At 42.4% G+C, this 24,507-nt stretch overlaps 2 protein-coding genes across 3 annotated transcripts in view; one reads left to right on the forward strand and one right to left on the reverse strand.

Annotated features, from left to right (window-relative positions):
- The window catches only part of LOC121933040 (serine protease 27-like), a gene marked incomplete at its 5' end in the record, with an annotated part of 29,721 nt that extends 6,710 nt beyond the window's left edge, over positions 1 to 23,011 (reverse strand). Inside the window, 3 exons of the mRNA XM_042472254.1 lie at positions 185 to 350; positions 3,400 to 3,426; positions 22,948 to 23,011. Coding sequence (XP_042328188.1) covers positions 185 to 350; positions 3,400 to 3,426; positions 22,948 to 23,011 — 257 coding nt within the window. The remainder of the gene's footprint in view (positions 1 to 184; positions 351 to 3,399; positions 3,427 to 22,947) is intronic.
- The window catches only part of ELOB (elongin B), a 6,083-nt gene continuing 4,545 nt past the window's right edge, over positions 22,970 to 24,507 (forward strand). The window contains exon 1 of one of the 2 annotated variants that reach the window (XM_042472252.1): positions 22,970 to 23,095. In XM_042472252.1, the coding sequence (XP_042328186.1) occupies positions 23,033 to 23,095 (63 nt within the window). In that variant the 5' untranslated portion in view covers positions 22,970 to 23,032. Of the gene's footprint in view, positions 23,096 to 23,126; positions 23,263 to 24,507 lie in introns of those variants that run through there. The other variant, XM_042472251.1, reaches the window with a different exon arrangement.

Consider the following 24,507-nt stretch of genomic DNA (forward strand, 5'->3'; position numbering starts at 1 on the left):
TTGATCATGAGCAAACGTTCACAGGGCCATGGACCAGGAGAAAGGTTCTGCCTTGTAAAGTCAACACCTGAGTCTGGAACTTTTAACCCAAAAATTTCATGCCAGATAACAGTACTGTAATCTACATTCCCTCCAAGGTCATCAAGGCAGCATGTGCATTTACAACATGTTCTTTTCTACTCACCCTTCAAAGCAATGAGCAGCTGTCACCACCCACTGGTTTGAAATCAAGCTGCCACCACATGTATGTCCCCTGTTTTTCCTAATGCTAATTTGCCATGGCCATTCCCCTTGTTTGGCATTAGTGCCCCCAATGATCCGAGGAGAGGCCACTTGCGGGCGGCCACAGGCTGCAAAGGAAATGGAAGAAGTATGAGAAACATTAGCTAAAGCAGAAGTAATGTTAGGGAACACTGATGCAGCTAATTCAAATTAATTTAAACTACATATGTTTCACCCATATATTTTTCCCCCCATGGGACTACAGCCAAGGTTTTTGTGGGGTTTGTGCATGCACACATGCATACAGAAAAAAACAGCAGAATTGTGCAATTTTTCTGTAGGACTGGAAAGAAACCCTAGAAAGGGATTGCAAGGGGAAGGAAAGTGATCAGTTAGCATCAGTGATTGATGCACTTGTAAGATAGGTAAGTAGATAGACCACAGTATTCATGTTCTATTTCAAAATATCCTTAGACCAGTGGTTTCCAACTTTTTCTATGCCCCGCATTGCTAGGAAATGTTTGATTATTGTTTGCACCACTACAAAAGTTATAATATATCACATTTGAAGATGAAGAAGTCTAATTTCTAATTTTTGAACCACATCGGCAATACGTCAGATGAATAAAAAAACAAACAAAAAGTTTAAAAAAAAAAGCTTTTAACTCAGTGTATAAAATGCAAATCTAAATTGAGCAATTCGTTTCTAATTTATTCAAAATAAACTGAGTTTTGATTTGTGACTCTTCACTCAAGGACACAAGCCAGTCTTTGTCATGCTCCCTAAAATTCCTACTCACAACCCCTGGGGTTGCTGGCACCTCAGATTGGGAACCCCTGCCTTAGACAAATAGACAAGTTCCATTTTTCACATCCTGTTTCACACAGTACTTGGATGGACCGACTGAATTTTTTCCATGCAGTTTTTAAAAGTACCTAGAATTATCTAACAGATTTCAAAGGTTGTATTGTGATATTTCCCTATTAAGATTACTTTTTTAATTCATTTACAAAAAAAAGTTTAATCTATGTGACACATAGGTCACCAGGGCACACCAGGTCAGCAGTAACACTGGATTGATACTGGAAGATAAGATCAAGGGCGGAAGCGGGAAATGTATGAAAGAATGGAGACATTATCCCCCAAGCTAAATGGCACATAAACAAAGAGAAATGTGAGTACCTATTGTAGAGGTGCCATTTGGTACAGGTACAAGAAGCTGTATGGGCCATAATTGATGCATAAATCAGAAGAATGTGTATAGTCAACAAAAATGTGCCTTGTAATTGATGCCTTTCAAAGAATCACAAAAGTATTTGAGGAGATTACCGAGGATGGGGGGAGGGTCAATTGTTGCTCAGCAACTATGGAATTCAGATCCTAAACATCTACCACAGGTGATTGAAACCAACATGGTCACAGTGACCAGAGGATTGTGGGAGTTACAATTAAAAAAAAACTTTTCCACTCTTTGATCAAAGCTTCTAGAACATAGGCAAAGGGAGCCCTTTACTATGCACTCAATGCCCTGGCTCACAGGTAGTTTGGTAGGTGATAGCAGTACTAGTAATAGTAATAGGAGTACTAGGAAACATATCCAGGAGTAGCCATGTTGGACATATAGCAAAGTATTATTGTGCCAACCAAGTTTATTATCACAATGTTTTTTTCCCATTCTGGGCAGGAGCTGAAACCAGAATGGGACCATGTGTTATCGCTCAGCTCCATACCCAGATCGTAGGCATCCCATTCCTAATCAAAATGTTTTTCATTACTTTGCTAAGAACGAAAAGACTCATGTTTAGCAAAGTACAAGAGAAGTCCCAATTGGGAACAGGATGCATCTGATATGGGCATGAAGCTGTGCAATAAGACATAGTCCCAGCCCAATCTCAGTCCATGCCCAGATTGGGAAAAGACAACCAGTGTGTCTCCCAAAATGCACAAAAGATGTGTCACAAGTTTTGAAGCTCCACTGGCTTCTTCATCAGGCAAAGGTGTTAAAAATATGCTAAAGGCATCAGAACTCCTCTGATCATAGATGCAGGGTCAGCTCTGGTTATCACTTGGACTGGAGACTGCTGACAAATACCAGGTGCTGTAGGCTATAGTTCAGAATTCCAATAGATATGTAGATTGGTAAGTAGATAGATGAAGGCCAGGACAGTGTAGTGGTTTCAGCATTGGACTACAATTTTAGAGACCAGGGTTAAGTTCTCCTCTTGGCCGTAGAAATCCACTGGGTGACCTTGGGTGAATCACACTCTCTCAGCCCCAGAAATCCCATGACAGGGTTGCCTTAGGGTAACTATACATCTGAAACAACTTGAAGGTACTAAAAAAAAAATACATAAGTAGATGTCATCATTCATTCATAGATAGATAGATAGATAGATGCCATAATAGATGATAGAGATGCCATATCAGATAGACAAATCAGCTTTCAGCAAAGGACTTTTCCATGAAATCACACTGCACCAATCACAGTATTTTTCTGTCAATCCAGATAACTCCTTCCATTTGTAATGCTTCTGTTTTTCCTCAGTTGTTCATCATTTGTTTTTTCTTGAAGTGTTTTAGAAGAGAGGCAGATTGTTGAGGCAAGGAGGAAATGATGGTTGCACCTCTAATAATAAATAACAAAATATTTTTTTTATTTGTATCCCGCCTCTCTATCAAAGATAATCTATTAGTTCTGAGTCCAGGTTAAAAGTAGCATTTCCCACCACAAGCCCTCCACTATGGGATTGGTTGCCCCTTATGGCAGGGGTAGGCAACCGTTTTGAGCCGGGGGCCGGGTTGCTGTCCCTCAGACAACTGGGGGGCCGAAGCCAAAAAATAAATAATTAAATTCTTTTTTTTAAAAAAAAAATTAAATAAATAAATAAAGCTGGACAAATGTAGGACAACATTTTCAAATGGTGGACACTTTTTTTAAAAAAGTGGAGGACAAGCAAAAAAATTTGCTGATTTTTTAAAAAATGTTAATATAAATGCATGTTTTTGAGGCGTCTATAGACAATTGCCCCCCTTGCCCCTGTGCGCAAGAGGCCAAAGGCCCCGGCGGCAATCGGTGGCAGGACCAGGCTGGGGCCGGTCCCAAGGCCTCGCCGGGCCGCATCCGGCCCGCGGGCCGCAGGTTGCCTACCCCTGCCTTATGAAGTAACCTTTCTCACCTGTTTGAGCAGAACTTTTTTCAGCACCTGGAAGAGAAAGAGAGATGGGAGTCAAAGAATGACAAATATGAACGGTGCATTTTTGCCCTAATCTCAAGTAGCTAAGCACATTCAAAATGCCAAATATAGTTATCATGGTAGAATGTGGCTCTTTTTGAGGTGTAGCCGCTTTAGGCGGATCTACAGAAACCAATGAAGGCTCACCCAAAATTTTCTCCTCCAGTGCCACAATGGATCTATCTGAGGCATGACAATAAACAATAAACTCCAATCTCCCTAACACTGTGTTCAGAAGAGGGGGGGGCAATTACCTATCCCTCCCATGGCACACAACAGGGACAGAAACAGTTTCATTCCTGCACAAGGATTTCCCATGAAGCTGGTTGTACTACACGATAGACCAGAAATTTGCATTAAATGGCTATAAAAGGAGCAAGTAAGATTTGATTGTATGAAAACACCCTTCTTAACTACATTTGTATCCCCAAATTACTGTCCAGCTTTCCATGCACAATAGAGAGAAACACCATAATACGGGGAATTATTGGTACCATAAAATGATTATGCATACCATGAAACAACGCTGGGAAAAGTGGAAGACTGTAAAAGAAGAGAAAGACAACAGAACAGATCGACTGTCTCAGTCAAAAAGCCATGATCGACAAGGTACAGCAAAATGTAGGATATTCAAGTAAAACGTAGGACATTAAAAAATAAAATCTAAGAACACTAATGTTTCTTAGTCATGTTCATAATGGAGGACATTTTGAAATTCCTCCTGGACAGAAGGTTGAAATGTAGGACATGTCCTGGAAAAAGGGGACATCTGGTCCCTTTGCAAGAGCTGAGCAAGGCTGTTCATAAACGGGTGGGGTCTTAGGGGTCTCACATGCATAGGAGTGCTAGTGTTGTCGTTCAGCCAGTTTGTACCAGTTCACCTGAACCAGTGATTAAAACTGTGAAAAAACGCAGAGGCAGAAATAAGAGCCAGGAGTAGCAAAGGGGAGAAGGATGAAGAGACTGGAGAGGTGAGAGGATCCGTGGCAAAAAAAGGATTGGATCCTCTACAGCAGGCCTGTAGCTAAGCTGGGGCAACCTCGGGGCCCCCAGCCAAAGGGGGCCCAAAGAGACACGGCTCCTTTGTCTGCCTGAACAGAACCACAGTAAGTGCCCTGGAATGGCGCTGTGATGTCCCTTGTGCACCACGCCATTTGGACGTGCCGCATGAGCCACATCATTGAAGTGCACCCCGTGTAAATGTACTTTCTGCCCCAGGGCTCTAAAGGCCTAGCTACAGGCCTGCTCCAGAGACTTGAACTGTTGCCACACTACAGAAATAAAGCAGTTTGATACCACTTTAACTTCCATGGCTCAGTGTCATGGAATTCTGGGGTTAGTAGTTTTGTGAGTTCTTTAGCCTTCTCTGTCAGAGCGCTCTGACAAATCCCCAATTCCACTGCTCTGATCTATGGAATTTAAAGTGGTGTCAAACTGCTTCATTTCTGCAGTGAGGCAGCAGCCATTGGGGTGAGGGGGAGATTGGGAACACCTCACCACCCAGCAAGGCTGCTACCAAGAGTCTAGAGGAAATACCAGCCAGATGCTGGGAGAGCAACATTGCCACCTCTTAGCACCCTGGCAGGGAGGGAGCAAACATCCTCACATGATGGCAGGACACTTTTACACATGCGGGCAAAATTAATAATAAAATAGTACTGATTATTAATTATTTTGAATGACACCACTAAGGGTTACCATAAACCAGAGCCAAGGTGACGTAACAAAGAGAAATACCAACAAATGAAATATTCCCTGTTGTGTTGTTATTTTTTTCATCCTCCTAAATATACAACCAGCAAAGCTGGCATATAAAGTGGCCCCCAGAACACTGATTTATTGACATCAGCTACCACCTCCTTCAGGCTTTTCCTTCTCCTTCACAGGGATAGGTCTGCTGCAAGAGGGATGGCAAATCAAATTCTGATTTAACTGCTGCTCCAACTATAGATGCTTTAGGGCTGCATCTACACTGCAGAATTAATGCAGTTTATATTTATTTATTTATTTATTTATTTATTTATTTATTTATTTCTATCCTGCCTTTCTCCCAAGTTGGGACCCAAGGCAGCTCACAAAATATACATATACATATGCATATACATATACAGAGAGAGAGAGAGAGATTGACACTACTTTAACTTCCGTGACTCCATGTTATGAAATTCTGGGATTGATAGTTTTGTGAGCTATTTAGCCTTCTCTGTCAGACATATCTGCCGCTACAGCAAACTACAAATCCCTGGAATCCATAGCATGTAGACTGAGCAGTTAAAGCAGTGTCAAACTGAATTAATTCTGCAGTACAGATGCAACTTCTGATGAACAAGAGCTCTCCAGGTACTTAGAGGTTCAGTGGCATCCACTCTGTACCATGAGCTTATTAGCTTGAGGAAGGGGTATGAATTTTCTCAACAACAATAATAATGTTGTGAGCTATTATGGTTATGATACAAAATGATTTGAGGGTCTTGGTCCTGAGGGGGCAATTAAGATCCATTCACTTGACAAAAGGTACTAATTTTTGTCAACAATGGAAAACTGCTAGAACTGCTAATATATTGAGGAGGGGAGCTTGTTATCATGTACCAGTCAGGGAGGTACACCTCAGTATCTACCAAAAATCTTTCCACAAATCATGGGAAAGTGATTAAGCATAAATTGCTATTATAAAGAACTATGTTGGGGTGAAAAATCTTCAAGATGCCAATAGATTTCACTTGTATATAAGGCACCACCTTTTGTCAACATTGATAATCCAGTGGTAATCTTCCCTTTGTCTATGAAGAGAGGGCAGATTGGTCAATTGAGGTGTACATGTTTTGTTTTGTTTTGTTTTGTTTTTCTTGCCATTTAGGATTAAAAACTGCTAAAACAGGTTTGTTGGTATGGAGCCACTACAGTTTAGGACTCTCTTTGTGGGTTCTGGACTCATGATGCGTTCAGGAGCTTCAACTGTTACTACTACATGGGAGTAGGCTAGTGGCTCCTGAAGCATTGGGGCAGTGAATCCACTCCAAGTTTTATTCTGAATTTTAAAGGTAGTACCTAGGGTTGCCATAAGCTGGAAACGACTTGAAGGTACACAACAACAACAAATAACCGAAGGGGCAAATCCTGTTTTAGGGACAGGGATCAAACTCACTGACAGATCCTTCAAAATTCAGCTTAAACCCAGAGTGCATTCACTGCCCAACTGACATGGTAAACGCTAGACACTACTGAGCTAAACTGAAACAAACCTTAGTTCCAGGCACCACATTATTCTCCTGTGCCCCTTCCTCAGGTTTCTGTGCATCCTACCTCCCACTGGGGTCTCACTGTTATACTTACTCTATCCAGTACCCCTCCATTTTCCCACAGATTTCTAGGTTGTATCCACACTGCTCAATTGCAGTCCTTTGATACCACTTTAGCTGTCATGGCTCCATCCCAAAGCATCCTGGGTTTTGTTATTTCATGAAGTATTGAGAATGATGTATGGTAAAAAGACTCAAAGGAGTCACAGACAGAATAGGGAACTGGTGAGGAAACACAACCTCCAAACGATCTATAAACCGACCAAGAAAATTCAGCAAATGTTGTGCTCAGTGAAGGACAGGAGAGACACTCTCACAGCCGCAGGAGTCTACTAGATGCCATGCAGCTGTAGACAAGTCTACATAGGGACCACCAAACACAGTGTTCAAACACGAATCAAGGAACATGAGTGACACTGCAGACTGGGTCAGTCAGAAAAATCACCAGTAGCAGAATATGTTATGAACCATCTTGAGCATAAAATGCTGTTTGAAAACACTGAAATTCTGGACCACGCCAACAACTATCAGGTCAAAATGCACAGGGAAGCCAAAGAAATCCATAAACACCTGGACAACATCAACGGGGGAAAAAAGAAACAAAGTAAACAAAGTTTGGCTACCAGTCCTGAAAAACACCAAAATCAAGACTCAACAAATGCAAATGAAAACCACCCAGGGTGAGGGGGTTTCCCAGCAGACAATGGATCATTAATTAAATAGACACACTGAGGACTTGCCATACAACAACAGAACAATACACAGATACACATGCAAATTGCTTCCTTCAATAGTATATACAATCACCCCTCCATTTTCATGGACTTGAGATCCACGGTTTTATTTGCAGAGGAACGACCTCCATTAAAGCCATTGGGGCTTGAATATCTGTAGATTTCCAAATTTGCAAGGAGGGGGGTCCAGAACGGATGAGTTTGGAGGGAGGACTGTATATCCCACTCTCTTCCATGCCAGCATTCTCTGAAGATGCCAGCCACAGCTGCTGGCGAAACGTCAGGAATAAACTCTTCTAGAACACGGCCTCATAGCCCCAAAAATCCACAAAAAACTCAGGATCACATTGCTTGCCTTCCTTGGTGTTGCACCCACTTCAAACCCTGTTCTAAGCTGTATCTACACTAAAGAATTGATAGTTTGGCATTGCTTTAACTGCCATGTCTCTCCAAGCTATGGAATTCTGGGATTTGTAGTTTTGTGAGATATTTAGCCTTATCTGTCCAAGAGTGCTGGTGCCACAGCAAACTACAAATCCCATTATTCTATAAAATGAAGACACAGCAGTGGTGTCAAATTGCATTAATTCTGCAGTTTGGCAGCAACCGTAGTTTCCACTCCTGTGGAGCTGGAGGTTTTTGTTGCAAAAGCAGGAATAATGTCAAAGGGCTCATGCTGCAGTTCACTGTTTGAGTGACTTGACTTAATAGGATCTTGAACATACTTCTCCAATGAGCTTATGCTAGTTGGGACCAACTAACCAGATCTAGTACAGTGCCTCATGGTCAATAAAAAAAACACCATGCAACAGTAAGGGGTGCAGTGGCTTCCCTGTCAGTGGAGCAGTAAATCTGCTTTGGGTTTTAATACAGGACGCTAACCTGGAGGCCGCTTTGACTATCATTTTTAGAAGTCGGAAGCAGCTGGCTTCTATAAATGGCTACCGAAGTGACTTACAGGACCCAGGCTGCACCCAGGATTGACTCGGTGGCAATTTGGAAGTGACTTCTGTGTGATAACACCCAGCTTCTCCTGATTAAGTACTGAATTCAGGAAAGGTAAGCCAGGGTTTTAGCCCCATGTGATAGGGTCCACAATCAAAGATGTTAAATTTTATAGCCCAAATAAGTTGCGGTATATACTCAACTATAAGTCACCCTTACCTATAAGTGAAGGGCAGGTTTAGAGGCCAAAATTATGGATTTTGATCTGTTCCATGGTTAAGTCAAACGTAAAACACAGGGGCATGTAACAAAGGATGTAAAGGAAAATTCTGACAAGTATAACTGCGTGTGTTCACCCTAAAGGATGGAAGGATGAGATTGTTGAGGAAATCAATGCTTCTTTTAGGTGCTCTTGCCTTTTGCCTCAAAGAAGAGGATGGTTCCTTTTTTATAGGTGTTAAAGCACATTACTTATATTTACCTATGGATAAGTTGCCTCAGATTTTTGGATCAATTTTTAACTAAAATTTCTAGACTTAGATATGAGTATATACAGTACAACTTCTTAAAACTCTTTTTAAAACCTGAAGTGGATTCACCAACTCACTAATATGGAAGCTGCTATCCACCACAGCTATGCAGCAGGTTAACATTAAGCAGCAGTACACTCAGCATAGAAATGACTCAGGGCAGACAATATAATTTAAGGAATCTAAATCCAAGATTCTAACCAGCAAGAATTCCCACTCCCAGGCAAACTCCATCTTCTCACATAGCATGTAACCCAAGAGTTCTCACTGTCAAGACCTTCAACAGGTAGTGCTACAAGATCTAGGCTCCTTGGCTTCTATGCACCTTTGCTAGGACCCACTACTTCTTAAAGGATCTTTGATCCCAGATGCGTCTACCACAGACCCTCCCTGTGATAGTTTGGGATGACAGCTATCAGGATCCCACAGCCCCTGACCATGCTGGATGTGGGATTCTGAGAGTTGGTTTCCAAAAAAAGTCACTTCTCCAACCTCTGCCTCCACTTTCTCCTCCAGGTCAAACTTTCTTCTTTCCTGAAGAAGATTAGAACTGGCAAACAGATTTGCAGAGACAGAAAACAATTACCATCTCTGGAACAAGAAAACAAGAACTGTTCCTACATGATTCCCTAAGGTGATCATTGAGGTCTTCCTGATGCTATTGGATTACAGTTCTCAGAGATCCTTACCAATGTCCATGCTGGCTAGGGTTGCTGGGTGTTATAGTTCAACACCATTCTGATAATGGGAGTCCTCCCATGATCTGAACCTTCCTCCCAGGTAACAAAGGGTTAAGTAAGATGAAGTGGCACAGTTATATTTTAATGTGGCTCAGCATCGCAGAGATAGTAAATGCCTAATAAGATGACCAGTTGGGCAGAAGCCTGAAACTTTGAGATCATTCTCAGCAGAGGTTATAAAAGGCTGAGAAAACAATACAACGAGGCTGGAAGGGACTCTCTAACAATGAACTCTTGGAGGATGGATGCTCCTGTCCAATAGCTAGTCAAGACTGAAGAAAGGAATCCAGATTTCCAGCTACTGCCTAAACATCACGGATACAATTCCCATCTGATCTGTGAGTAGAATAGGTGAATATATTAGCTAGTCACACTGGGGCTTTTGATTACTTTTCCTGATTGGCTGAAATGATCTAATCTGTCAGTAAATTACAATTACAGTATTAATCTTGTGCCTGACGGAAAGATGTCCTTCACACAAGATCTCTGGAAATTCCATCCAGCTCAGGCAGTAGCAGGAAAAGGGGATTCCAGAGACCATTATAACCATCCACACAATTTCAAACTCCAGTTCTGGATGAACCTCAATCACAAACATACACATATCTCTGGCAAGCAGTAGAAAAAGAAAAGAAAAGAAAGACAAACGATTTTATCTCAGGATACTCAAACTCTGTTGCCTGAAGCATGCATCTCTCTCTCTTGCACACACTCATGCACTCAAGTAGCTCACCTGTCAGCAACAGGAGAAACAGCACCATCGGGGTATAACAGAAAGTCAGCATGGTCCAGGCAATCCTGGATAACCCTACCCTGGTGTCACCAACAAGGAAAGCAAAGAGAAAATAATGCTAGGCTTCCTTGATAAGACAAGGCACTGTTTGGAACTGGCAGGACTAGTACACAACTTATAAAAGAGGGGCATTACTACGTACAAGAGAAGCTGTCAACTTAATCCCTTGAGGGTTGTTCTCCCTACCACACCCTCAGGTATCAGGTGCTTATCTACCTCTTTCATGATTGGGAAGATGGAACATCCATTTCGATCTCCACCTCTGTCTGTGGTAGATTCATGATGGAGGGGTGAGTGGGGTTGAGTACGAGTATGTATGTGAGTATGAGAGAGAAAGAAAAAGAGAGATTGTAGTTGTCCCATCCACAAGGTCCCTGCTTCTTTACAGTTGTGTACAGAGCAGAGCATTCCCCCAGTGCTGTTTATAATTCAGAAACAGAATGAAAAGAGAGAACAAAAAGCTGTACCCACTTAAATTCTCACTTCAAGACTTGTAAAGGACTACAGCCTACTCATCTGATTCCAGACACAATTCAGGAGGGCTGGGACTGACTTTTCACTGCATGTGATCAGGCAGGACCAGACTTACATGCAAGCTAAGTAAGCACATAAGTAAGCAATAGTTTAGAGATCCAGATGATGAGCAGTCCCCAAGAAAGAAAGAAAGAAAGAAAGAAAGAAAGAAAGAAAGAAAGGAGAACAAGAAAGAAAAGGAAGGGAGACAGGGATTAATGCTATTGAATTTCTTTAATTTGGCAGAGTTTAGGGTTACAAAACATCTTAAGTCAATCCACTAATGAGGTCTTTCAGTGTTTTATGATTTATGTTTCAGGGACTGATGTTTACCAAAATACTTATTACCAGTAATAAACTGATGTTTACCAAAATACATATTACCAAAATACTGGAAGGACTACTTCCTCCACAAATAACAGTCTAATGCTCAAATTTCAGGGCATTTTTATATCTTCCTCAGAACCACCCTTATTGTTAGTCTCAATGAGGCTGGGTACTAGCACAGGAAGCAAGTGCTAGGAGGGGTACTAGTATTATAATTGCACAGTGCGAAAATATAGTTATGAAAGCTAGACAGTGAGGAAAGCTAATCAATTCATTGGAAATGTGATATGGATACCGTTGACTGCTAAAAGAATAAATCAATATGTCCTCGAGCAAATCAAGACTGAGCTCTACCTAGAAGCCAAGATGATTTAACAGATGCTGGTATACTTTGGACATATCATGAGAAGACATGATTCACCAGAAAAGATAATACTTGGTAAAGTAGAAGACAGGGTAAAAGGGAGGATTAAACTTTTTTAACAGACAGGGGCCATGCAATTATGTATAACGCTGGCAGCAGTCTAAGAGGATGCAGTGGGCAAATAGTTAGTAGTGGATGGTGATAGCATCCATGCAAATGGACCAGTAGGTTTTCATTTGGGTTTTAAGGTGATAAACCTTATTCCCAAAATAGGTTTAGCACCAGAGATAGCTCTGTCAAAGCTTGGATTAAAATTCATAATGGATTTGTCACATCCACTAATATGAAAACCACCACCTGGAACTGAAGATATTTAATACTGATACTGGGCAGTAAAGTGGTCAAAGGGCTATATGCTCATCATCTCATTACGCTTTACAACCCTATGGGCAGGCCAGTCCTATCCCCACACTAAACTGTTTGCAAATTAAACTGACAATGGGGGTCCATCCAACCTAAGAATCAAAGCTTTAGCGCCAGATTGCTTCCCACAAGCCCATCTTCCCCAATCCTGATGTTCTCCAGATGGGATGGACAGCAACTCAAATCATCCCGACCGGAATGGCCCTCAGCCTGGGATACACATTAATCTTCTTGTTTCAGAACCTCAGAACAGTAACACTTTACAGTAGACTAAACTCACACCCAGGGTGTGGGCTAGTAAACACTGAACGTTCCATTTAACAGAAACAAAAGACCAGGAACTGACATTTCAAAGTGATAGAAAGAATTTTGTTCTATATGATGATTATCCTCTGACCTTTGTAATATATACAACCACATTGTGCTTCATACCAACAATGCTTGGTATGCTTTTGAGGTGAGTGAATGGGCCATTTTGGTGCTAACAGGAGCCGCAGAAACATCAAAAGCAAATAACACATGTTTTTCTAATGTCCTGTGTATCTCTCTCTCCATTTCTGTCCACACTCTTAGCATAAGGATAACAGTTTCAACAGCAACACGCAGTGTGCTCACTTGTGCTGTTACTGCACATATCCCTTTGTTCAGGGTTGGCCCTACCACTAGGCAGTGAAGTGGTTACCTCAGGCAGCAGATGTTTGGCAGCATGGGAGGAGAGAATAGTGTGTCCCACATCTTGCTCTGCATCCTCTTAGCTAGCCTTCTAACTTTAGGAGAGTACAAAGAAAGAGGACAGAGGTGTTTTGCAATTTGAGCTTATTGCAGAAACAAGGGACATTTTGCACCACTTAAATAACCCAGTTTACCTCTTCCGAAGTGAAGTATAATTCAGACTGCAGCCAGGTCCTATCGCAAGGATTTTGCTGCCGAAGCCCAGGTCCCAGGTGTGCTTCAGAAACCTCATTTCAAAACCAGCAGCTTTCCAACTTTAAAAAATGGCCACCAAAGCACACCGGGCACACTGGTTGCCACTGGGCTGGACTCACTGGCTTCGGTTGCAAAATCCTTCCAATAGGACCCAGAATTACACTTCAATTTGGGAGAGGTAAGTCAGGTTATTTAAGTGGTGCAATAAGGTCCAAAATTATTACCTAAGGTGTTCTAGTTATGTTTATTGTGTCAAGAAATTCATCTTGAAATCATCAATGATTTCTATAGCAACCTTATGCAATGTTCAAGCTGGAGGACCTGGTTTTAAAAAAAGGAAATACAGAGATGAGGCCTAGATTCATTTTCCCTTAACATGAATTGGTTATTTACCTTCTATTGACTCCCTAAAGAAGAAGTAATGATGTTGAAGACGATAATTGGCTCAGAACTTGGAAAGCTCAAACCTTGGAAATATTAACATTTCAGATTCCGAAGTCCCAGAATTGAGTGGTACTCCTGGATAGAGTGTCACAAGGGTAAAAAAAATATATGAGAACCACTGTGCTATGGGATTTCTGTCTATCTCTTTATATGGATACTAATTTGGCTTTGAACAGCATTTCCTCTGAATTTGTCTGTAGGCTAGCTGGACCTGATCTTCCCATATTGGGCAGCTATATGGACTCAATTCTTCTCCCACCACTTTACAACCCCATGGGCAGGGGAGTACTATCCCCACACTGCACTGCTTGCAAAGTAACTGATGATGGGGCTTCATCCAAACTAGGAGTCACAGCTTTGGAGCAAAATTACTTCACACAAACCAGCCATCTCCCATCCTGGGGTTTTCCAAATGGGTTGCACAGCAACTCTCATCATCCCCCACAGCATGGCCATCAGCATGGAATACACACCAATCTTCTGAATGCAAATGTACAGGTATACAGTTTTGGTTCTTGTTTCAGAACAATAACACTATATAGTAAACTGAGCTCACACACAGGATGTGGGCCAGTAAACACTGAACATTCCATTTAACAGAAACAAAAGACCAGTAACTGACCTTTAAAGTGATAGAAAGAATTTTGTTCTCAATGGTGCTTTATGCTCTGACCTTTGTAATATATACAACCACATTGTGCTTCATACCAACAATGCTTGGTATGCTTTTGAAGAGAATGAATATGCCATTTTGTTGCTGGCAGGAGCCACAGAAATATCAAAAGGAACTAACACATGGGTTTTTTTCTAATGTCCTGTGTATTTCTCCTTCTCTCCATTTCTGTCCCACGCTTAGCATAAGGGTAAGAGTTTCAGCATCAACATGCAATGTGCTCACTTGTGCTGTTACTACACATTTCCCTCTGTTCAGGTCTGGCCCTACCACTAGGCAGTGAGGTGGTTACCTCACACAGCAAATGTTGAAAGTTGGCAGCAAGGCCATGGGAGGAGAGATCAGCGTGTCCCACATCTTGCTTTGCATCCCATTAGATAGCCTTCTACTTTTAGTAGAAGCAGTGGCATCACTAGGGGTACACGGGTATAGCCTGCACTGGGTGTCACCCAAGAAAAGGGATGACATTGGGACAGCCCCCTCCTTGGCACTGCTATCTCCGGAAGCCCTGCCCAATATGAGGTGACACCAGGGGCAGGAATACCACTGATTAGAAATCAGAGATAGAAGACCAAAGTGTGTGAGCATCTGGTATTTTTATTACACAGAGTGCAACAGGACTAATGTAATGTGATCTTAGGGTAGAAACAAGATTAATTATCCAGGATGCTCGAGTAATGTTTATTGTCTCAGGAAATTCATCTTGAGATAGGAACACTGAGCTGTGCAGTCAGCCCTCTGTATCCAAGTATTCAACTATCCACAGTTTGATTTTTTTTTTAATATATATATAAACTCCAAAAAGCAAACCTTCATCTTGCCATTTTATATAAGGGACACCATTTTACTATGCCATTGTGTTTAATGGTACTTAAGCATGAGATTTTGGTACCCACGATGGGTCCTGGAACCAAACCCCAGCAGATACCAAGGACCCACTGTACTTGGTTACAAGAGCCCCTAATGCTGGCTCCTATGTGTCTGGATAAGCTAGCAAAATTACTGGGATTGGATCTCCATTCCTGCCTCCTATTCAGGCAAAGAGACTAAGGATATTACCACACAAGCCCCATTCTTGCCGCAATTGTGTCATTTTAAAAAAAAATTAAACTAAGTTTGGGAGCAATCGTTTTTGCACATTTTGTCAATCACACAACTGGGGCTGCTTCTGCCCCTATGCTCTCTTCCGCACTCCCCATTAACCGCATCTCCAACCCCTATGCCCTACCCAGCAGCCTTTTATTGTCATTATTTTTGATTATTTTTATTTTCATTTTTTATGCAATTCCAGAGCTCTGTTACTGTGATTTAAGTTTTTTAAAAAAGAAAAGAAAAGAAATAGGAGGGAAAGGGAATAGGCCTGCTTAGGAATAGCAAGTGGGAGGGAGGACAGGGAGAGAGAAAGAGACACTGACACCATGACACTACCAATATTGCAGTTGCCCCATCCGTGATGTTTTGCATCTAAGGATTAGCTCAATTGCAAGCTCACTGACAGGTTTACCCTGTCAATTAGAAGGGATGCCCTAACCACCCTTCGGGGACACAACAGTTATGGGTCGGAGGCAGTGACGTGCAATAAGTATTGCCAAACCAGTTTTCTTCCAACTGTAATCACGATTTAAAAGTCACATGTAAGAATCTCTCCAGTTCCTGAAGAAGGGGAAAGTGACCTCAGCAGGAAAGAAAGAAGCAAAAGGCCCAAGTACAGATCTAAGGAAAAACAGAGAAGAATTGCAGGGAATATCTCACTTCCCACTACCCCTTCTCCCACTCATTACTTGTCTCTTTCCTTTCAACAAGAAATAAAAAAACATCATGAAGACATTCTCTCATTGCTTGTATTGTAGAATGTTTCAGTGGGTAGTCCAGTCAGCTTTTGGACATGAAAAGGGAAAAATGACACCTTCTTTGCCTAAGTCAACAACGTATCTTGGATTGGCCCTACATTAGTTTTATCTATGTGGTATACGTACAGCAATCCCCTATAACATCTGGTCCTTGACTTTTCTCTGCATCAAGACCAATGCAAAAACAGCTCTACTTGGATTTAATCTTATCAAAGAAAGCCAGGCTCAAAAGCAATGCAATAATCACACAGGACAACCTTGTGTACCTAAGTTCAGAAATGTTGTTAGCCTGCAAAAATGGCACTAGCCTGTACTAATAAGTTAGGGATCTATATTTCTATATTAGTCCCCTATGGCTGTTGTGGAAACAAAGAATATAATATCACAATCTGACATGTGCTAACCAAACTTGTAAATGAGAAATTGTCCTTCCACTCTCTGCCTACCTGCACAGAATTCCTTGATTTAGTATGGCTTCACAAGGGGAAGAGGGTGTCTTAAACTGTAAACTGTAATTACAGTATGAGCTTGTCTGCTAAGGCAGACAAGGTCGCCAGCTCAGCAGCATCCCATTCTAAGAGATTTCAGAGCCAAATTGTGGAAAAGGGGTGAGGCAGACAAGGATTATGGGGGATTAGCTAAATGAGGAAATGAGTCTGAATCTACGTATATGGACCCAGAAACATAAAACCCAACTAACTGGGAAATATGTCAACCCAGAGCTGGAGTGAAAAGACAACTTTTAAAAAAAATCTCTAGGCAGTTTCCAAAATGTGTCCAGTGGCACAGCCATTGCCACCATTTCCTCTTGGGCTCACATGCCACACAGTCTTATTTACTGCACACATGATACAGGTGTTGTTTTAGGCCCTATGCTGTGGAACTTTTAGAAGGCACCTTACCAACACAAACAGAGGTTATTTCCCCCAGGGCCTGTACCATTACTGCCTGGGCTGGTAGAACAAGAATAACTGTGAAGCCAGACCCACTCCTTCCCTTGCCCCCAACAGCATGAGTCAAGAGCAAAATATGTGTAGCAACCAACTCTCTCCCCAGTCCCCACCTCATGCTACTGTTTTTTGGTGTGCCAGTGTGCACAAGCACAATACACATGCAGGCAACCTCACACTGCCAGAGAGTCCTGGCACCAGTTATGAGTGGGTGAAGCTGGTTTTGAGATAGGGGTACATAACTATACAGGGTCTGTTCTGTGCCCCAAGGACTCTCCAAGAGAAGAACAAATTGTCAAAAATATCAAGAGAGAGAGAGAGAGAAATGGGAAGGGTTTTTATGTTAAATGATAAGGAGGCTATAAACTATATAAAAGTTTAATTGCTGCTATTGTAGATTTCCAGGAGAAGCAATTCACTTTGGGAAGGCCAAAAAGGTGTATTCTGAGGAATTTGAAGGGCTTGAGAGTCGCATGAAGTCCTGAGGCCACACTTTGCCCACCCATTATTTAAAGTTACCTCACAGACGGAAACATAACCTTCTCCTCCTCTGTTGGTTTCGCCCTGATATTTGTTTTCCCCATCTAAAAATGTCCAGCAGTTTTCTGAGACTTCAGACAGTGCCCTGAGACTTGACAATCCCAAGAACCAGCAAAGTGCTACATTGTCAGGGCAACTGTACATTGCAACTTCCTTCTGAGTTAAATTAAAGTGGGTTCTTGCCATTGGGATGAGCATTGCCAGATTCTTTTTACAGGCAAAATAAGGACTTGTTGAAAAATTATTTAGAAAGATTTTGTAGCACCTTTGGGTCTAACTCAGTATGCTGTAACTCCTTTGCAACTCATGGAGCAAGCGGCGGCGGCAGCAGACCGCCACAAAGCAGCGGTCTGTAATCCACCTATATTAGTTTTAAGCTGTTAAACTTCTCCCTTTAAGTCTGGTTCAATTTTTTTGCTGCCCATAAGGACCTCAAACAGCAGAAAATAAGTACTAAGAAACTATGTCGGTATGAGCGAGAGGCTCGGTCTGTTGTTCATTATTTGTGGTTACAACAACCTCAACAGCTTTCTTAGCTATTCGATCTTAGGATCTATAGAGTACATGATAACCACAAATTTATTTTTAGTCCTTTTGGTCCTTGAAGTCTCCCTCACATCAGTCCTAAAACGTGAAGACAAATAAGGTAACAGTGAGTTGCTCCCGGTGAAGAATTTCTGCATAGAAATTCCTTGATTATGAACAGTGACATGATTGGAAAATGCTTTAATTTGCAAACTCAGAGACCAACATAAGCAGTATCTACACTTATGATTGTTAACAAAAGATGTTCGGGCAAAGTTTAAAAATGTGAGTATATACCAATTCATCTCTGTGAATTTTTAGTTCTGTGTAAACCAACTGCTATCATTCTGTTACATCATGGTATACTCTGGACAAGATGCCAAAATAATGTGTCCAAAAAAATTAAAGGAAAGTGACCAAGGGCCCGAACAGACAGGCCAAAATATAGCTGCTTCAGGAGACTTTGGAGGTGTGCTATTTAAATGATGCATGCATCCTAAGAGGCCAGAAGCCATGTGAAAGCCACACGAAAGCCACACTTCAATCCTAAGGACTGGGGCACAGCTTTGGTGCAGCTTCTGGCCTTTTAAGATGTGTTTATCATTTAAACAGCATACCTCCAAAGTGGCACAAAGCAGCTTTATTTTGGTCTGTCTGTTTGGGCCCTATAATATTCTTTCAGTAGATTGCTTATGAGTCTCTTCCAGACAAGACTCTGGAACATCTGCAACCCTACCAGTCCCATCAGTCCTAGCCAGTATTACCAATTAGGAGGAATAGTGGGAGTTGTAATCCAAGAACAGCTGGAGGGGCATGTGATTCTCATGCCTGCTTTTTCTGTTAATGAAATGGGAGATGTAGTCCAGCAAAAGCAGGAGAGTGATGTGATTTCCATACATACCTGTTTATTCTGTTGAGCGATTCCACATATTACAAGACTGTGTCATACTCTCATATATTTATATTTGTTGTTGTTGTCTGCCTTCAAGTTATTCTCATCTAAAATAGGTTTAGAGAACCTATCTTAGGATTTTCTTGGCAAGATTTGTTCAGAGAGGATTTGCTGAAGCTGAGAGAGCATGACTTCCCTGAGGTCACCTGAGGTCACCTAGTGGGTTTCCATGGCTGAGTATCATATATAGCAAGCCAAAATAACAGGAGGCACTCTCAAAATGCCCACTAAGAATGGAACATGCTCAGTGGCAATGGAACATTGTGGGGAGACACGAAACAAGCGTGTGCCACTCACATGTCAACATTTTTGTAGGGCCCATTTGATTAGCTAACATAGATGCTGCTGCCATCTGGTGGCGAGAGATATAATTGCAATCAGATCTGTCCACCATTCTCTTGTAACAAGTTACATATTTGACTTTCCTTTCTTCTCAAATGTTTAATACTGGGTTTAATATCTATCTATCTATCTATCTATCTATCTATCTATCTATCTATCTATCTATCTCAGGAGGTGTTCAGGGCTACTTCTGTCAGCATCCTACATCAGTTTTATGCAAACAATAGAAAATGATGGTACAACTTTTGCGGAGCTGTATGCTGCAGGCACCCAGCTTGGTGTAGTGGTTTAAGCATAGCACTATGACTCTGGAGAGCAGGGTTCAAATCCTAGCTCAGCCATATAATCCCACTGGATGCCCTTGGGCAAATCACATGCTCTCAGCCTCAAGGGATGGCAATGGCAGACCTCCTCTGAACCAATCTTGCCAAGAAAACCCCATGAAAACCCCCCTTAGGGTTGGCCTATGTCAGAAACAACTTGAAGGCACACAACAACAACATGCCATATTAGAGAAGCAACTCATTTTCTTGTTTGAACACACTCCATGTGCAGAGATAAGGCAATTAGGAGAAAATGGTAAATGCATTTAATTAACTGTTAACAAACTAAACAAATCTAATTCAATTACATTCACATTAGAAGGAGGGAATTAACAGTTAAGTTTATATGAAATTATCATTTAAATTTAACTGCCTGCACTGAAAGCTTTACCTGGATGATGCTGGAAAACATGTTCTCCAAAATTTCACTCAGTGGGGCAGTTAGTTCAGAAAGCAAGTGCTGGGAAGGGCAGTAGCATTATAAGTGCACAGTGTGAAAGTATGGCTATGAAAGCTGGACAGTGAAGAAAGTTGATAGGAAGAAAATCAACTCATTTGACACACACTGGAGAAGAGTTCTGTGGACTGCTAAAAGGTCAAATAAAAGGAGCAAATCAAGCCTGGACTCTCCCAAGAAGCCAAGATAACTAAACTGAGACTGTCATACTTTGGACATATGAGAAGACATGACTCACTAGAAAAGGTAATAATGCTTGGTAAAGAAGAGGGCAGCAGGAAAAGAGGAAAACCCATTACAGGTGGATAGATTCAGTCAAGAAAGCCATGGCCCTGAGTCTGCAAGAAGCAGGTGACTTGGAGGTTTCTCATACATAGGGTCTACAGAAGTCAAAACCAACTTGACGGCAGTTAACAAAGTGGAGGAGAAAGTTCTGTGATGGACAAAGGGGTCTTTATTTCACTTGGATTTCTAGCTTTCTACAACTCCTGCAAGCATTCATATTCATATAAAGAACTATCTGGTCGTAATAATATGGATGCTTTATTATTTTTAGAAATGGAGTGGGGAGAGGGAAAGATCAGTTACTGAGATTATTAACCTCAAAATTCTTTAACACATTCATTTCCCCAGAACTACTCTTGTGGGTTGGATTTTGTGACCTAAACATTTTACAGTACTTCCCCCAATCCTGATTAAAAAATAAGAAGTAGTTTTGTATAAATCGAACAGAACCAATTTTTTTTTTGTAAAGAACCAACTAGGAAATGCCTTTAAAAAAAGCCATAGCTCTGTGTCTCATTTAGTAACTTAATTACTTGATTCTGAAATTAAATTCATGCTGAAATTCTTACTTAGGTCAAATCACTTTAGTAAAAAGAATAAATTTAAGTTGTCCCTTTTCAAAATTTCCAACTTAATTCAAAGCTTGATTTTAATTATTTGCAGTCACTGTCCATGTGAACATCTTTCTGGAGTTTATCAGACAAGGGAAATTGGAAGTATAATCCAATGGCAATCTGAACACAATTGTGGGGTTTAACGTTATTGCATGATAGACTACCACATGCAAATTCAGGGAAAGGCAAGCTATTTTCGGACAATGGGAAGTCAGTTCGAACGCAATTTGAATTCACGTAAATTCACCAAACTAGCAAATTCACGTGAATGTGTTCTGGCCCCACTTTCTTTTAATTCGAAATTAAGAGAGATTCCTCCCGTGTGATAAACTCTGAAGTATCGCCCTGAGAAGAGTCCAAGAAATTTAACATCAATTTGCAACAGAAAAAGTTGCAATCTAATATGTCTCCATCCTTTGTGAGGCCATTCTGCCTAACAAAGGGGCCTGTGGGCTCACAAAGGATGGACACAAATTGGATTGCAAAGCAAGTATGTTTTTGTGTTGCAAATAGATGTTAAATTTCCTGGAATCTCAGAATCTCCCAGTCAACACAGGGCCAGAATGAGGAGGTGCCAGCCTGCAAATCCCCCTCCGTACCATCTGAACTGAGAACAAAAACAACAAAATGTAGGCCTATAACTAACATCTTCACTACTTTATCTCCTGTATGGCTTTTAACACCTTGCCTGAAGAAGAAGCCAGTGCAGCCTCAAAAGCTTGCAACTTATATATTGTGCATTTTGCTTGGCCCAGTAAAGGTATCACTATTTGGTGGACTTTTTTGATGTTACTGGATTTGCTCTATGGTCAACAGGGCTAACCCCGGATGTTTCCAGGCCTACGTTTTGTATCAGAGGTTGTTTCTGTTGTACTCAGTTGTTCTTGAGGGATCTCAATGCAAGCAGAGTCCAGTCCCTTTTTCATCCAGGTGGTGACCATGGAGAAAGGGCAATAAAAGACAGATACAAAAAATTAACTCCATTAGCAAGAGAAAGGTAACTAATGAGGAGGGACCACCGTGATCCCAGTTTCTTTATTTCAACAAGTAAACAGTTGAGTGCCATAAATCCAGGGGTGCATCTACACTATAGAAACAATGCAGTTTGACATCACTTTTAAGTGCTGTAGCTCCATCTTATCAATGGGATTTGGGGGTTTACAAGGCTTTTAAGCCTTTTCTGCAAAACAAGAATGCTAGTGTCTTTCAGGATTCTGCCAGGATTCTGTAGGATGGAACCATGGCAGTTAAAGTGGTGTCAAACTGCATTAATTCTACATTGTAGACACAGCCATTGAGAACTAGAGGCTTGCTTGGTCCACTGACAGGATTCTGTAGGATGTAGAGTGGTGTCAAACTGTGTTATTTCTACAGGGGAGATATAAGTAAATGCCTTTATTGTGTGGCCAGCGTATTAATTGCTTCACAGGATGATGGTTAATTGGGAATCACTGCTGCTGCTGCTACTACACTGTTTTAGCAAGAGCCAAACTCTTCAATTCAAAAAAACCCTCAGGACTACAAAATGGCGGCCCTCCCCCCGCCCTCCCACTTCATGCCCTTCCCAAGATGGCGGCCGTTTCGGCTTGCGCTTAAGTACGCGACGCTTTTTCACACTAGCCCCATTAGAATCATAGAGTCCTTTGGGAAACATTCTACGTCATCCACGGCTAGAGCGGAAGTGACCTTCCCAACATGGTTCCCAGAGGCAGCCGTGTTGTTTTTTTTAAACGGGCAGTTCTATTGTCAACTCTTGAAAGTTTAAAAATATACCAGGATAATAATTAAAATGTCTTCCGGCCGCAGAAAAATTGACCGAGGGAGAAAAAAAAATCCGGTACTGTATATCCTTGACCTCACCAAAATGGCGGACGCACCCGCCTAACCAACACCTCCCCGTTGCCATGGAGACAGGGCGGGGCGCCGCGCTATAAAACGGACCAATGGGAAGCGCCTGTCGACGCTCAGTGAGCCAGCAGCAGGAGACCTCGTCAAGGTGGCTGGATTTTAGCGCTCCCTTCCCAAGATGGCGAAGAAACCTTGCTTGGAGGCTTCCGCTCCCCCTCTGTCGATCTCTATGGTTTTTTCCGTGAGTCCTCTCTCCTACTCTATGGTTTCTGTCTCCCTCGGCGCATGCGCGGCGGCGGCGGCTGCTTCCCCAGGAAACCCGGCGTCGCGGTGCATGCTGGGATACAAGGGGTCTTGCTGCTTTTTCCTCTCTGGGGGCTCTGGGCTGAGGCTGCGGCGGCAGAGATGGTGAGTCCCAGAGGGCAAAGCAAGGCAAGGGGCCATGGCTTCCGACGCCGCCCTAACAGCCTTCATGCGAATATAAACAGAGCAGCCTTCGCTCCCGCTTCCTCTTTACCTATGTCTCCCCTCCTCCTCCTCTCTCTGGGTGTCTCCATCCAAGTAAGGCCTCCCCCTTCCCCTGGCTACACACAACCACACACCTGGCACCATTCCCCTCCTTAGTAGCAACCGTTTTCTCCTCCTCTTCTTCCACACACACACACAACCCACTTACTTACACACAACCACACACCTGGACACTTTCCCCCCAACACCACTAAGCTTCCTTTTAGGAGCAACCGTTTTCTCCTCCTCCTCCTCCTCCTCCTCCACACACACACACAACCCACCTATTTACTCTCACACACAGCACTCCTACTTACACGCACACAACCCACCGACTTAAACACACACACAGCGCACACCTATCTGCCCACTTTTTGGGGTGGCAGGTCCTCCTCGGCCCTCCAGACACAACCACACACCTGGACACTTTCCCCAAACTCCAGTAGTCCTCCTTAGTGGCAACCATTTTCTGCCCCTTACACACACACACACACTTTTTGGGGTGGCAGGGCTTCCTCAGCCCTGTCATAATGTAACCGCACACCTAGACACTCTTCCTTAACGCCAGTAGTCCTCCTTAGTGGCAACCATTTTCTCTCCCTATTCACACACACACACACACACTTGCCTACTTTTTGGGGTGGCAGGTCCTCCTCAGCCCTCCAGACACAACCACACACCTGGACACTCTTCCACAAGGCCAGTAAACTTCCTTAGTGGCAACCATTTTCTCTCCCCCCCACACACACACCCCACATACCTACACACACAATACACTTACTACCCACTTATTAGGGTGGCAGTTTCCTCAGCCCCTCCACACACAACCACACATCTGGACACTTCCCCAACACCAGTAACCTTTCTTAGTGACAACCATTTTCTCCTTCTATACATCCACACAGACACAACCCACATACTTACACACACAGCACACCTATCTGCCCACTTTTGGGGGTGGCAGAACAATCATTTTTTCCTCCTACACACACAACACACCTACCTACACACACACACTTACTTGCCCGTCCACTTTGTGGGGTGTCGGGTCTTCCTCAGCCCTATGCACAACCACACACCTGAATACACTAACCCAACATCAGTTGGGTTAGAGTATTCAGGTGTGTGGTTGTGTATAGGACTACA

This window comes from Sceloporus undulatus, chromosome 6, assembly GCF_019175285.1.
Source record: "Sceloporus undulatus isolate JIND9_A2432 ecotype Alabama chromosome 6, SceUnd_v1.1, whole genome shotgun sequence".
Classification (NCBI taxonomy): Eukaryota; Metazoa; Chordata; class Lepidosauria; order Squamata; family Phrynosomatidae; genus Sceloporus; species Sceloporus undulatus.